The 15734-nt window shown below is 43.0% G+C and overlaps 1 protein-coding gene across 1 annotated transcript; it reads left to right on the top strand.

Moving 5' to 3' along the window:
- Window positions 1-8660: 8660 nt before the first annotated feature.
- Window positions 8661-9674, top strand: LOC308583309 (trace amine-associated receptor 5-like; the record flags this gene model as incomplete). The annotated part of the gene is made up of 1 exon (XM_081187121.1): window positions 8661-9674. One exon carries the CDS (start codon window positions 8661-8663, stop codon window positions 9672-9674), a length of 1014 nt encoding a protein of 337 aa, XP_081043247.1.
- Window positions 9675-15734: the final 6060 nt, after the last annotated feature.

The following is a 15734-nucleotide window of genomic DNA, read 5'->3' as shown; positions in this document are numbered from 1 at the left end:
GAGGTGTGTTGTACCTTGGAACTGTGAATCTATCTCATAGATATTGGAATGTGGTTAAGCTTTGAATTTCACACTTACCTGAATTTTGTACTGTTTGCACGTGCTTTCTTTTGTACACACACATGGGCTGAAGTGCTTTAACTCATAGAAAGAAAAGAAATATGTCCAGATCAGTGTTGATGTCATGCGTTTAATAATAACAAAACCCAGGACATAGAGCTTACAGAATGCACACAAATGTATAGTGTATCTGCAGCCATGATACCAGTGAGGGGAAATCCTCTACACACAAGGGAAATTGGTCAACTCTGAACTTCTTAAGAACACTTTTGACACATTTTAAAATGTATTTTAAATACATTTAAATCATATTTATTTCTTTACAATTATATAGAGAGACTGAAATAAAATATCATGGTGTCATACAAGGAAAATGTCAAGAAGCATATCCTATAAAAACAATAAAGATTGGCCCACTGTATATCAGTCTATGTATTTTGGCATATCCATTTCATTTGCAATTATCTTTATTCATATTCCAGTGGTAGAAGCACTCCTTTTAGTCTGATGGTCATGGTCCCTCACAGGGAACCTTTGGGGTGTGGGGACACACACTGGGGGGGGGGGGCAGAGGCAAAAAGTGGGTTGAACAGCAGATGTAGCTGATGTTTCAGCCATGCAGAAACCAGAGGCGTCTATTTACACACATAGGCTACACACACCCCATCCAGGCAAGCAAGAACCATTCTCACCATTCAAGGACACATTCCAGCTAAGCTAAAGCCCTTGAAGAGAATGCAGAGCAGGCCTGGAGAGGACATGGCCTGGCACAGGGTGAAGTTCTGAGGGCCAGACAGAGAGGATTGGAGGGCCTCTTTCCGCCTCCAGGGCCTGACATTTCTCACTCCTGCCATACATCCTTGAAGTCAACAAGGTTTTGCTGTAACTTAACTTGAGCTGAGACTCTCACTCTGTCTTGAAGATGCTAAGCTGGACCAATTATTCCTTAACTTTACATCATTGTACAATATGTCCAGGAAAACCTGGACATGTCCTCTTTTGGGGGGCCAACATGCCCATCTAGGGAGATTTTTACATTTTAAAGGAAATGTCTGGGTTTGGGGGGCTTGGGCTGCTCTGCACACTGTGCCCACTACCAGCCTGAGTCGGCCCCGGATGCCTCTTTCCCTGGCTCAGGCTGGCAGCAGCTCAGGCTGTCATCTTTTTTGCTCTTCAGGATATGGCAACCTGATATTTACACATTACAAAGAACAAGAAGCAGAGGTCATAAAAGAGCTCAAGGAATACGACTGAAATAATAGTTCAGGTTTGACATTTCCCAAGTGAGGCACACTTTTTTGTCAGAAGCAAACAGCTGAGAAGTAAGTGCCCCCAAGGGGAAGCCCAGTATATTGATGTCTCCCAAGCAGCTTTTGCACCCCCTATGAATATTCTTCAGAAAAGTCAAAAGCTATTTTAGGTATACCTGTAAACACCTGTATGAAACTTCTCTTCCGACACCATATCTTGGGCTATGCTCATAATTGCTTATTTGCTGGAATGTTGCTTTTATTAGGGTTGTCAGGTCAGGAGTACCCCAGATACTGGGATTTTGAGGCCCAAACCTAAGGTCTAGAGGCAGGCCTCAGTGATGTCATGATGACGGGTCATGGTGATGTCATTAAACATCACACATTAAGTAATAACCATGGTGCAGAACCTGAAAAGGAAGATGGCCTTGCAACCTATGTTGGTTGTGAACTGCTCTTGTGAACAGCTGGTGGTAATGATGCAAAGCCAGTCAGTACTGTATATATTTTTACTTTCCTTCTGACCTCTCTATTTACACACCCTGATCACTAACCCTTATACCATTATACACTTTCTTACTTTTTAAGGTGACTCCTTAAGACATTCTTGCTTGTTCAGAAAACAAGAACACCACATTTAGGAGTTCATAGGAGCACATTGCATTAACATCAGTATACAAAATCAGCTGTGGTGCAGGTCTGCCTGTCTGGCATATAAATCAGTCTAGCAGAAGTGGGGAGCAATCTGGTGGGAGTGGGGGTACTAGCACAAAGCAGCTTATGGCCAGATTAACTTCCCCAGCCTCTGATTGAAACAGAAACACACAGAAACGATCTATTCCCGAAGCTCAGAGTTTAAGACACAGGATGTGCCAGGAGTTGTAGTCCACCAAAACAAAAATGGCAAATGTCACAGCAAGACCTTTACAAATTTCTACTTTACACACAATTCTACTTCTACTTTAGACACAATTTATTCACCAACCTCTGTGTTTAAGACATGTGGGGGAGAGGAGCCCCCCCCAAAGCACTGGGCTGGTAGAAACACATTTTGTGAATTAAAATAGCTTCAGGCTCTGGGGAGGGTCTCCTCATGAGCCAGAAGGAGTCTCCGGGGAGCTGATATGTGATTTCAGTTACACGTGCGGAGGCCCAGAACGTAACTCAGGCATAAATTGGGAATTGTGTGTACAAAAAAATTAACAAAAAAAACCCCTTAACATTCAATAAAAATAATACAGAATGGCCTATTGACTTTCAGTCTCTCTATGTTTGCATATTCATTCTATCTGCAATTCTCTCTCTCCATACTCCAGGAGTGGAAAACCCCTTGTCAGCCTGATGAGCAATTTCCCTCATGCAGAACCTTCTGGGGCCCACATATCACTGGACAAAAAGCAGATGGAGCAACAGGTGACACTCTTGCCTTAGTACAGTAGGTAACAGCCCAGCCTTGCCAAGCCAGGGGTTTCTACACCCACCCATATTCCACATATGCGTTTCTCCAATGGGGCAAGTGAGAGGCAGGATTATGATTCAAGGACTCCTTCCAGCCAGGCAAAAGCACTTGAGGAGGATGAAGAGCAGGGCGGGTGAGGGTGAGACCTGGGGACAGTTCTGAGGGCCAAGCAGAGAGGATTGGAGAACCTCCTTCATACGCCAAGGTCTGACGTTCCCCACCTCTGCCAAACACCCTTGAAATCAACAAAGGTTTTGCTGTAACTTGATTGAAGCTGAGACTGCCATTCTCTCTTGAACACGTTAGGTTGGAGTACTTCTTTCTGAACTTTGTGTAATTGTAAAAGAAGCTCATGGGCTTTACTTACACGTACCTAGAATAACAAGGAGAGCTCACAAAAAAAGCCCAGGGAGTACAGCTGAAATAATTGTTCAGGTCTGACACTTCAAACACCTTTTGTCGGAAGTAAACAGCTCAGAAGAGACCACAAAAGTAAGTAAGTGCCCTCAGGGGAGATGCACAATACACTGATGTCTCACAAACAAGTTTTACATCACCAGTGAATATTATTTAGAAACATCTGTATGACTAAACTGGGAACTTTTCTTTTGACACCAATTTTTGAACTGGGGCTATGCCCATAATTGTTTATTGGAATTTCATTATGTTATTTGCAGTCTTCCATATAAAGCACACCAACCTTGTCTTGTGCCTCAGATAATGGCTGTAGCTCAGTGGAAGAGGTTCTGCTTTACATACAGAAGGTCCCAGGTTTAATCCCCATAATATCCAGGTAGGGCTTGAAAAGGCTCCAGCCCAAAATGCAAGACAGCTGCTGCCACTCATTGCAGACAATATGGAGGTATATGCACTAATTCAATTCGATGCAGGATAAGATAGCTTCCTATGTTTACATGTTCAGACCCAGAGACCTCCCCCCTAAGTACACTCCAATTTGACTCAAATTTTAGTTTGGGTTTTTGGCAGAATTTAGGCCACAACTTAATTGATTACAGAAAAGTGAGTGGCTGCATAGGCTCTGGTTCGACTAGCTCCCTGCACCCTTGCAGGTAGTGCTGACCCAGAGCTCCATCATAGGTCAGCCAAGGGTGAACACCTGAAATAGGTGAAAGGCCCGGGAACAGACTCTGTTCATACCCCAGATGCTCCCCTGGACTCAGGCACGGGCACAACCCCCTCTGGGGGGTTGACCAAACCAAGTTGAGTCCCTGGATTCCTTCAACGGAATACGGTGGTACCTCGGGTTACAGACGCTTCAGGTTACAGAGTCCGCTAACCCAGAAATAGTACCTCAGGTTAAGAACTTTGCTTCAGGATGAGAACAGAAATTGTGCGGTGGCAGTGGGAGGCCCCAGTAGCTAAAATGGTACCTCAGGTTAAGAACAGTTTCAAGTTAAGAACGGACCTCCAGAACGAATTAATTTCTTAATCCGAGGTACCACTGTACCCTTAACATAGGGATGGCGAGAGCGTTTCCCCATCCCTATCACCTGAACCAGTGCCTATCCGCAACATTACAAGTTATGACGATTTGCTACGCGGCAGGCAAAACCCAAATGGCAACAGCCAATCAGCCAAGTGGGGAAAATTCCCGCCGTGCCCCTGTCCCAACGACAGACGACACACGACGGCATAGCAAGGTCAATCACAAAATGCCCTAAATATAGGGAGAGGTGGGCGGGTGTTCCGAAGCACAAGCCGAAAGAGGAAGCTCTGGGTCACGTGCATAGGTGTATATATAGGTCCCTCGATCCATTTAGACTGCACCCAATTGGCCAGATTCAACGCAGCAACGAGGGACCTACCAATCGGGTGTTGTAGCTGTCCAATATACCCACCCACAACCAGGAGGTCAGTCTCCAGGTCTTACCGTAACATGTGCCCTCTTTTAGGGAGGAGATGCTTTATCCCGCATGACCAAAGACATTAGGGTAGTCCTTGAAGTCAACAGGCCAGCCTCCCTATTCAACACTCAATGCAGTTTCTAGAGCATTCAGTCTTTTAGCACCAGCGGTCTGATTTACAAAGACCCGGTCCCAATCCTGGAGAGGAGTCTTAGGTCTTAGGTGCTCTGACTCTATTCATCTCTACCTTAGATTTGTCTGTAGCAAATCACAGAAACCTGGCGGGTAGTTGAGCTGTCCATTGACAGAGACAGGATGTCCTGATCCTAGGCAGAAACATCAGGACTGTGCTGGGAATCAGACAGTTGTTCCCATTCTTTTTCTGGCCCATAATAATCTCTGTCATACCTATGGTGTTTCCTTGAGCAGCACGTTGGGCAGGGGGTGATTGTGTGGTTGACCTTAAAGTGCGACTCTAAGCCTTCACAAAGTATATAGTAAAACAGTACAAAGAAGATGCTGTTTGGGTTGGCTTACTTGCTAACAAACAACTGTTGTTATACTGCTGCTTTTAAAACACTTTTTGCAAGCACCCAAAATATCATTATAGTTTTCTCTCAGCATTCTACTGTCCTGTCAAGACCTGAGCAAGTTCTGTACCTCCCAGATTTTTTCCCTCTATCACTGCTGCATCCCACCCATCCACCAAAAAGCCCAAGGCAGATTACATGGACTGCTCTCATTTCATCAACACAACAATACGTTGAGGTTAGGCTGAGAGACAATCCGTGCTTTCCAACTCTAGACATGCTCAGAGTTTAGTCATTAATTTCAAAGGGTCTGCACTGAAGACAGGTGTTACAACCCAACAACATGTCTGAGGAATAATAACATTGCCTGCCCTCCTTGCATATTGTCGTCCAAGCTTGCAATATTTGGTTGATAAGGTAAATCATTTATACGAAGCTTCCAGTAAAGGAATGTGTAAGTAATATGGATGAGAATGAGAAATTTCTCACAAGAAAATGCAGCTCATCTTAAAGAAAGTAGAATTGCAACTTAATCGAAGAGGTAGGAATGACGAGAGGGACCTTATCTGGGACTTAGATGAGAGGGAACAGGCCAAATCTGTGGGGAAAACAGTGGACAGTTAGAGCAACATTATTATAGGCAGGACATGTATAGGCAATTGGTGACCCTGCTGTTAAGATTAAACAGCCAAGTGAGTAATGAGCATGGAGGTCTGTACATCACAGGACATTTGACAGCCAGCAACATTGCTGTTGCTGAAGACACATGTGCCTTGCTGACCACACCTTCAGTTACACTGTTCATTAGAAAGGACTGGATTATATAAGGCATTGACTGACTTCAGACTTCCCAGCTGACGAGAAACTCTGGAAGTTAAGGCGGGGGGCAACAGCAGGTAATTCTTACTGCACTTTGTTCTATTTCAACCCAACTACAAGAAATTGGATTTTCATTTTCATGTATATGATCCAAGTCTTTATACTAAATAAACGTGCATTTCAGTTACTTTTTTAAAAAAGTTTCAGATAAACTACTGAAAGACTTTGTCTTAATTCTGGCTTCAAAGAATGTAACAAATCCAAATCATCCAGACTAATTGTTGGAGACTTCCAAACACACACACACACACACACACACACACACACACACAGCTTGGAAATTTACTTCAGTACTGTCCTTTATCCTGGTTGATTTGCTTTGTAAAAGAGAGGTTTGATATTTAAACTGTGATACTAGACCATAGAAATCAATAAATGTTGACTATTGTTTTTTTTAATCTTTTGGATGTGAGATTTTCAGTCCTGTTATTCTGTTTATATTTTTTCAGTAACTGGAAATGAAGAAACACCCTTTTTAAAAAACCTGAAACTTATTTTTTGGGAAATTGAGAGAAATAAAGTTCCCACCACCACCATTACATAAACATTTATTTTGTTCTCCTCTTCATCTACATAACCAATTTTTTCATTTTTAAAAACAGATTTATAAAAATACAAAAGGGACTCATAACCAAGCAAAGATTGAAGATTAAAAAATACACCGTTGTGCACACAGTGCAATATTCCCATATGCACGTACAGTATAACAAATATGTAGATTTACTGAAGTAGCCCAAATCACCCTTTTCCAACACTGAGCCATGCTGTCACTTACTTGGGGGTAAGTCCCATTGAAAGTATGAGGACTTTCCTCTGAGTGAACAAGCAGAAGATAAATCTGTAAATTATGTAACAAGTCAATTTTTAAGTTCACCCTAACAACCCTGTTTCCTGTATAGACTTACGACTTCTAGGAGAAGGTGGCCGGGTCAACCCTGCTAGATGGGCAGGGTTTAAACAATAAAATTATTATTATTATTATTATTATTATTATTATTATTATTATTATTATTATTATTATTATTATTATCAGAGGTGAGACAAAGGGAAAATGCTCTTCTTATGTCTGTATCTATAGCTATCTGACTATCTACCTCTCTATTGAGAGGGGGGCATATTTAAGATACCCCAGAAATGCACTTTGTCTTTTTGGAGAGTTGCTGTTGCATTTATTTTTTATTTGCAATGTTTTATACAACATTTTAAAGTCTTCTCAGTATGGAAATATTGCCCCACCACCACATTAGTCCTGTAAACCCTGAAGAATGCTGTGAATGCTGTTACAGAGCAAGCATGTAGTTGCGCCTCTAGAATGGGTGCAGCCAAAAACAAAATCCTCCTACCCCAGGCAACCTTATGATCATAATAAAGTGTCATGGCATTCAGGCGAAACAAAAAACAAACAAAACAGAACTAGTGAGCACTCACAAACCTCCTAATTCACATTAATTTCCCTGTAACACTTCACTGTACTTAAATCAGGGTGATTTAAAAGTGATAAGGTGGATTTTGTCCATTCTTTGTCCACTTAAAAGTGGAAAGGGGATCTTAGTCTGCTTTCGTGATCATGAATACAGTATAGAACTAGAGGAGGAGGCTATTACAGATTAATGAATCAATAGGAAAAGGATGTGATTTTGTGTATGTATGAAACTAGTGGGGTTACACCAGTTTGACTGATTACCTAGTTTTGTAATAATATTCCTTGAGCCAGACAGACTCTCTCCTAAGAATTCTTTGTACAAATATTACACTCTGTGCTTCATAATTACCAGGCAAAGTTCAAGGTTTTGGTATCAACAAATAATGCCCTATTAGAGGCGAGGGAGAAATTTGGTTCAGTTCACATTTAATGGTGAACCTACTAAATTCACTTTCCAAAATGATTTTAAGAAAATACAGCCATCTTTCTACATTTGCACTTCTCCAAATTCTGTAGTGCATTCTCCAGCCAAGTAACGTGTATAAAAGTAGGGTAATAAAATCAGATATTAGTGAAAATAGCACACAGAGGTGCACTTATTTAGGGGAAATTGTTTTGCAAAAATGTATATATGTCACTCAAATGCTGTTGAATATTCATGAGAACATCACAAGAAAAAAATATCACAAACTGATGTGGAAATATGGAAAACTGAACTTAAGATCAGGAAAATGAAAGAAACTGAAATGGAGATGGCTCCTTTGGAGCCAGGCACCAGGTAACTTGAAAGACTGCCTTTCCCCTTATATACCCAGTAGGTCACTGCTGCTGTCTGCAGGAGAGTATCTACTCCAAGTCCCTTAAATATTACTATTTATATTTTCCAGACACAGTTGGAAGGCATTTTTTGTTTCGACCAGCTTTTCCAGCTGGGCAAAAAGATGTTTATTCTGTATTTCAAAGTGCCATCTTTTGTGCCTTAAAAAAGGAAAGAGAGACAATTTTAGTTGTTTGCTTGGTGTGTTTGTAAATCACCTTGAGACTCACGTGGGAGGTGATTCATAAATTAATGAACTCGGTCATATAATAAAATAAGTAGCTACGTATTTACGCCCACCCTCCCTCAGATACAGAAGAAAGATTGCCAGAGCCAAAACAGCTGAGAGGGGCAGAAAGTGGAGAAGGTGGAGAAGAATGAGCTCTTCTGAGGAAGCAGCCCCGCTTTGCTTTAAGATTAATGGCTCCTGCTACCGAACCCTACATCCCTTTGGGGTCCAGCTAACCATCTACGTGGTCTGTGCCCTGGGCATGCTACTTACAGTCCTGGGGAACCTGCTGGTGATTATTTCCATCTTCCACTTCAAAATCCTTCACACCCCCACCAATTTCTTGCTGCTCTCCTTGGCGCTGGCAGACCTCCTGCTAGGCTTAACAGTCCTTCCCTTCAGCACGATCCGCTCGGTGGAGAGCTGCTGGTACTTCGGGGATGCCTTCTGCCGTTTCCACACCTTCCTGGACACTGTCTTCTGCTTGGCCTCCATTTTTCACCTCTGCTTTATCTCCATCGACCGCCACTGTGCCATCTGCGACCCTCTGCGCTACACCACCAAGTTCACCGTGAGGGTCGCTGGCGTCTACGTCGTGGTCGGGTGGGGAGTCCCTGTGCTTTACACGTCCATCTTCCTCTATAGCAAAAGAGTTGAGGAAAGTTTAGGCCAGTTCTTGCAGGACATGCCTTGCGTTGGGAGCTGCCAGCTGCTGTTCAACAAACTCTGGGGCTGGATAAACTTCCCGCTCTTCTTCTTCCCCTGCCTCATGATGGTAGGGCTGTATGTCAAGATATTTATCGTGGCGACCAGGCAAGCCAAGCAGATAAACAGTGTCAATCAGAGAGCTGGGTCCATGCGTCGGTCAGGAGCGACAAGGCGAGAAATGAAGGCAGCGAAAACACTGGGAATCGCTGTTGGCATCTACCTCTTATGCTGGTTGCCGTTTACCGTGGACACGATGGTAGACAGCCTTCTTGATTTCATTACCCCACCTGTTGTGTTTGATGTTCTCATTTGGTTTGCTTACTTTAATTCAGCCTGCAACCCTTTGATTTATGTGTTTTCCTACCACTGGTTCAGGAAAGCTGTAAAGCTTGTTTTATCCCGTCAGATCTTCTATACAAGAACGTCTACTGTGGACTTGTACCAGGAGGAATAACCCAGAGGTGCTAACTTACTAGATGGCTGGATACCATCCAAAGATGGAGAGGTCAGGAGATCTGGGGCCTAGCACAAAAGGCTTGGGATTCAGATCTCCTGGACCATCCCATGGACCAATGCCCATGGCTGAAGTAATTTTGGTCACAACCACACCATACATTTAAACAACTCTTATGCTGCTTTAAACATCATGGCTTCCCCAAAAGGATTCTGCAAACTTTAGTTTGCAAAGGTTGTTGACCCCACAGAATTACAATTCCCAGCACCCTTAACAAACTACAGCCCCCAGGATTCTCCATGACTGCTAAATTGGTATAAGAGTGTTGTAAACGTATGGTGGCCATAGAGTGAGAAAAATGTGGAATTAAACGAAACCCTGTAAGTGAAAGATATGGCGAGGAGAGGGACTCATTTATTGCTTTATTAATACAGTATGTTTGTATGTATGTATGTATGTATGTATGTATTTATTACCATACGAGTAATTCATTTTAGTAATGGATTGAAATGCTACCAAATGAAAAGAGAAAGTTATCCAAACACAGTAGCTGTTAATAGTACAGAAGTCAAAATAGGACTGAAAGCCCAAATGGATTTAATCGGTACAGTAAACACCTTGATTTTTGGTTGATCATTCGGTAGGAGCCTAATTTCAGGGTACGTTTTATTCAGTTTGCTTTTTGAAACGATATTGGTGCATCATTGTAACAAAGGATGATGAATAAAATATTAAACTGATTTCAATTCTAAAAGTTTGCTTTCTTTTTAAGTCACCTCACACTTTTGTCAATATTTGTCAATATTTGCGTGGACAGGCGGAGTCCCCAGATCCTGCACGGTCCCCCTGTCATGTGGAATAACGACTCAAGACAACGTGCTATGGGATTAAATTGGCCACAACTTTATTAAATTTCAAATGTGGGTAGACCTTGGCTCAGGCATTGGGCGTTCTCCCTCCCCGGTCCCCAGCCGGGGACCTAGGGAGCATCAGGGTTATCCAGCATGGGGGGGGGATGGGCCGGCTCTGGAGAACATATGTTCAAGCAGAGATGGCCGCCCCCGTAACGCCGCCGCCACAGGAGAGAGCAATGACGACCTTTCGGTGTACGGCCAAAGCCTCCCTTCAGAAAACCCCTTTAACGGGGAACCCTGGTATCGCCGCCGCAAGAGGAAGATGGACAAAAGTATTCCGCCCAAGGCCTGATACCGCCAAAGTTGTGACGTTTTGCTACGGGAAAAGTGAAACCTGCCAATGCAGGGAAATTCCTTTCCGGCCCTTTAACAGCGACCTTAACGTAGCAGCGCCCGCATACCTGTGAAGAAAAGTTAACCGCAAAACCTGTGAAGAAAAGTTAACCTGCAAAATAAGACATTAACTGAGGGCGGGTAGGGTGGGAGAAGCTCTGGAGCCAAGTGAGGATTCCTAGGTAAGATCCTCCCTCTATTGTGTGGGCAGGTAATCCCTCCCCTACCTGGCCTGGTCTCCTTGGCAACGCTTCCCCAGGTGGGATTGGACAACTGACAGAGGTAGGCGGAGACCTCCAGGTATCACACCTGAGGGAAGGCAAAGCCAAGCCTATGCTGTTGGGGCCGCTCCAGATCTAGGGGCTGCACGCGCCCACGCAAAGGGCGCCCCCCGTTTTAAGCGGGGAGCGGTCATTCTCAAGTTGTTGACAATATTTGGGAAATATGCAAATATATTTAATGGTCAATCGATCAATCAATCAAGATGATTAATGGACTAAAATTCTTTGCCCGGCTGAGAATATTTCTTGTAACAAGCGCTTTCTATCTTCTCTTTCCCTCCCCTCCTCTCTTTTGGAGGTTTTGCTCCAGCAGGATGCATCAGCAGTTTCTTCTGTGAATCATGACATCTGTGATTCTATCCACAAAGCCTCTCAATAATTATCACAACTTATTTCATAAGAATGATTATTTCCATTTTTATTTGATTGCTCTTCTGTTTGCATATATTGAGCAAATGTGACTCTCTTTGTGGAAATAGATTGTCCTCTGACCTTCTGACCTGAAGAAATATTTAAATAGCAGAAGCATATTTTCAGCTTCAGCTATAATTATAGCAGAAGCCAAATCTGCTCACCTATCTCCTGGCAGCCCTGCTCTCCTGGGCCCTTTCCTTGCCTTGACTGACCTTGGGGAGGGGAGAATGGAAACCAGCTGTGGACACTTTGAAACACGTGGCCCATAGACCATAACGGGTGCTTGGGTTGCACTCAAGTTTTCAGTAGTACATTTCTGAGAAAAATTCAAAGTGTTGGCGCTGACCTTTAAAGCCCTAAATGGCCTCTGCTCAGTATACCTGAAGGAGCGTCTCCACCCCATCGTTCTGCCCAAACACTGAGGTCCAGCGCCAAGGGCCTTCTGGCAGTTCCTTCACTGTGAGAAGCGAAGGTACAGGGAACCAGGCAGAGGGCCTTCTCGGTGGTGGCACCCGCCCTGTGGAACACCCTCCCACCAGATGTCAAGGAAATAAAGAACTATGTTCACAACTTTTAGAAGACATCTGAAGGCAGCCCTGGTTAGGAAAATCTTTAATGTTTCATGTTTTATCGTGTTTTTAATATTCTGTTGGGAGCCTCCCAGAGTGACTGGGGAAACCCAGCCAAATAGGTGAGGTATGAAGAAGAAGAAGAAGAAGAAGAAGAAGAAGAAGAAGAAGAAGAAGAAGAAGAAGAAGTTGTTGTTGTTGTTGTTGTTTGGGGTTTGAGGTCTGTTTATTTATTTATTTATTTACTTACTTACTTACTTACTTACTTACTTACTTACTTACTTACTTACCTTCCTTCCCGCTCCCTTCTCTATCTTGGGTTGTTCTTTCCCCTGCTTCTGCTCCCTCATCTCTTTTTCTCCTCCACCTTTCCTGCTCTGCATGCTGCTTGTTTTTGAAGGCATGGAGGTTATAGTAGGTCGTTGAATGGGTGGTTGGTTAGGATTTTTAAGTGATCGGTTAGGATTTTTAAAATGCTATATCCAATGCTATTTTTCTAAAAAAAAAAATGTTTAGGGGTACTCTCATTTTGACTCAACAAAATCACCATTTTATAGTTCAAATTGGGAAAAATAAATACAGTAAATGGACAAAAGTACAAAGAACATGCATTACCTCCACACATTCCACACTACTTCACACACTGATGATTCACCGTGCTATAGAAGAACTTTTTTTAAAAAAAATTATTAGTTTCTTCTCCTGTTAGATTCACAAAATGTTTAGGTACCCTACATTCCCCCAGAAAAAAGCACTGATTATGTCTTTCCAACAGGTTAAAATGTTAGCAGATTTAAGAGTAAATTCAGCACTATAAGTTATGTTGAGATGAAGTGAGATAGAGGGGCTATGGATTGACTAGCATATGCAGTAGTAATGGAGTTTTGGAGGAAACCATGGAAGGCAGGAAGGGAAGTCGAGGCTTAATGCATTGTTACTTTTAATGTGGAGAAATTGTAGTGATGAAAATTATAAATAAAATTTACTTTAAAAAAAGAAATAAGAATACATCTTTCTATGTTAGTTTATAACCTCTGAATTTAAACTTATTTATGTGTTTTTATTATATATATTTAATTTTATAGTGGCATATAAATGTTTTTATAAATAAATAAATATGCTTGTCTCTTGGGAGCCCTCAGCCAGGGCCCTCAGAAGCCCTACAACGTGCCATTTTGCATGGTTTTATTTTTGGTCCAACTAGACTGTATCCTTGAACTGTGGTTCCTCTTCCTTGCCAGGCTGAAGAGGTGTGTGTGTCTGCATATAGAAATCTCTGATCTTTGTGTGGCTGGAGTGTAGCCTAGTGTACAAAAGAAAAAGTCCTATCTGTTGTTTCATCCCTGTGCAACTCACTTTGCAAATGTTTAACCTACCGGTAAAAGAATACACCCACAAACTAAAAGACATAAAAGACTGAAATTGCAAACAAATAGAATATGTGACCAGAAGCTTATATACCTAGCTCTGAAAGGAGCCTTATACTATGTTTGGATCCATGATATTTGGCTCCCACAAGTGGCTGATTTAGAAGTTGCACATGATATGTGCTTTTATTCCACCTGCAATGTGGTAACTCTATTGCTGTCTAGGCGCTGCTGCAGTTCCTAGTTACTTTACGTGCCAACTGCCCCTGTATAGTCTCACTTAGATCATCTGGGGAAATTCTATTCAGCGTACTGCAACCTTCAGAATACCATACAGTGGTGACCTCAAAGCAGGCATTTCCTGCTAATGCCCCTGTGCTATGAAATGTACTTTCATCTGCCATATGTGAAGCAGAAACCATCAGTTGCTTCAGATGTCTTGTAAAGAGATACCTTTTTGTCCAGGCTTTCCCTGACCCGTAAAATTGGGCCCTGTTTTTAATTCATTTGAATTCCCTGAATTCTTGTCTTTATTTGTTTAATATGCTTTCATACTGTTTTACTGGTTGAACATTGGTTAGAAATGTTAAAATATTGAGTGCAGGTTTTTTTTAATTACTTAAAAAGGTAAAGGGACCCTGACCATTAGGTCCAGTCATGACCGACTCTGGGGCTGCGGCGCTCATCTCGCTTTATTGGCTGAGGGAGCTGGCGTACAGCTCCCGGATCATGTGGTCAGCATGATTAAGCCGCTTCTGGCGAACCTTCCCGCCGGTTGTTGTTTAGTTTTTTAATCGTGTCCGACTCTTCGTGACCCCATGGACCAGAGCACGCCAGGCACTCCTATCTTCCACTGCCTCCCGCAGTTTGGTCAGACTCATGCTGGTAGCTTCGAGAACACTGTCCAACCATCTCATCCTCTGTCATTCCCTTCTCCTTGTGCCCTCCATCTTTCCCAACATCAGGGTCTTTTCCAGGGAGTCTTCTCTTCTCATGAGGTGGCCAAAGTATTGGAGCCTCAGCTTCAGGATCTGTCCTTCCAGTGAGCACTCAGGGCTGATTTCCTTAAGTATGGAGAGGTTTGATCTTCTTGCAGTCCATGGGACTCTCAAGAGTCTCCTCCAACACCATAATTCAAAAGCATCAACTCTTCGGCAATCAGCCCTCTTCATGGTCCAGCTCTCACTTCCATACATCACTACTGGGAAAACCATAGCTCTAACTATACGGACCTTTGTCGGCAAGCTGATGCCTCTGCTTTTTAATATGCTGTCTAGGTTTGTCATTGCTTTTCTCCCAAGAAGCAGGCGTCTTTTAATTTTGTGACTGCTGTCACCATCTGCAGCGATCATGGAGCCCAAGAAAGTAAAATCTTTCACTGCCTCCATTTCTTCCCCTTCTATTTGCCCTTCTATATTCTATTTGCCCTTCTATATTCCCCTTCTATTTGCCAGGAGGTGATGGGCCCAGTGGCCATGATCTTCGTTTTTTTGATGTTGAGCTTCAGACCATATTTTGCGCTCTCTTCTTTCACCCTCATTAAAAGGTTCTTTAATTCCTCCTCACTCTCTGCCATCAAGGTTGTGTCATCTGCATATCTGAGGATGCTGATATTTTTTCCGGCAATCTGAATTCTGGCTTGGGATTCATCCAGCCCAGCCTACTTATCTCGCTTTACTGGCCGAGGGAGCCAGCATTTGTCTGCAGACAGTTTTTCTGGGTCATGTGGCCAGCATGACTAAGCCACTTCTGGCAAAACCAGAGCAGCGCACAGAAACGCCGTTTACCTTCCCACCGAAGTGGTACCTATTTATCTACTTTCACTTTGACGTGCTTTCGAACTGCTAGGTTGGCAGGAGCAGGGACCGAGCAATGGGAGCTCACCCCTCCGGACTGGTGTTTTTTTGCAGGTGTATTCTGAAATGTGTTCTTGATACATTACTAGTATTAGTTGTAGATTTATTTCGCTTTAGTTTATTCTGCAGTGCTCCCCCAAGGCTTTCACAATCTTCCTGTCCAGAAGGGCAGTAGAAGTGGGAGGCAATGGGAGGAGGACCCAATCATTTGTGGTATAAAAGAAATACTGCTTTAAGCAGGAAGTTATGGAATTTGCACTGATTGGAAATGAATCAGTGTGACTGCCCTAAAGCGTCTGCAGGTGCAAACAGTATTGAAAGTAGGA

The sequence above is a fragment of the Podarcis bocagei genome (assembly GCF_964188305.1).
Source record: "Podarcis bocagei genome assembly, chromosome: 3".
Lineage (NCBI taxonomy): Eukaryota > Metazoa > Chordata > Lepidosauria > Squamata > Lacertidae > Podarcis > Podarcis bocagei.
Note: the sequence above shows the minus strand (reverse complement) of the source record. Positions and strands in the feature narration are given on the sequence as shown.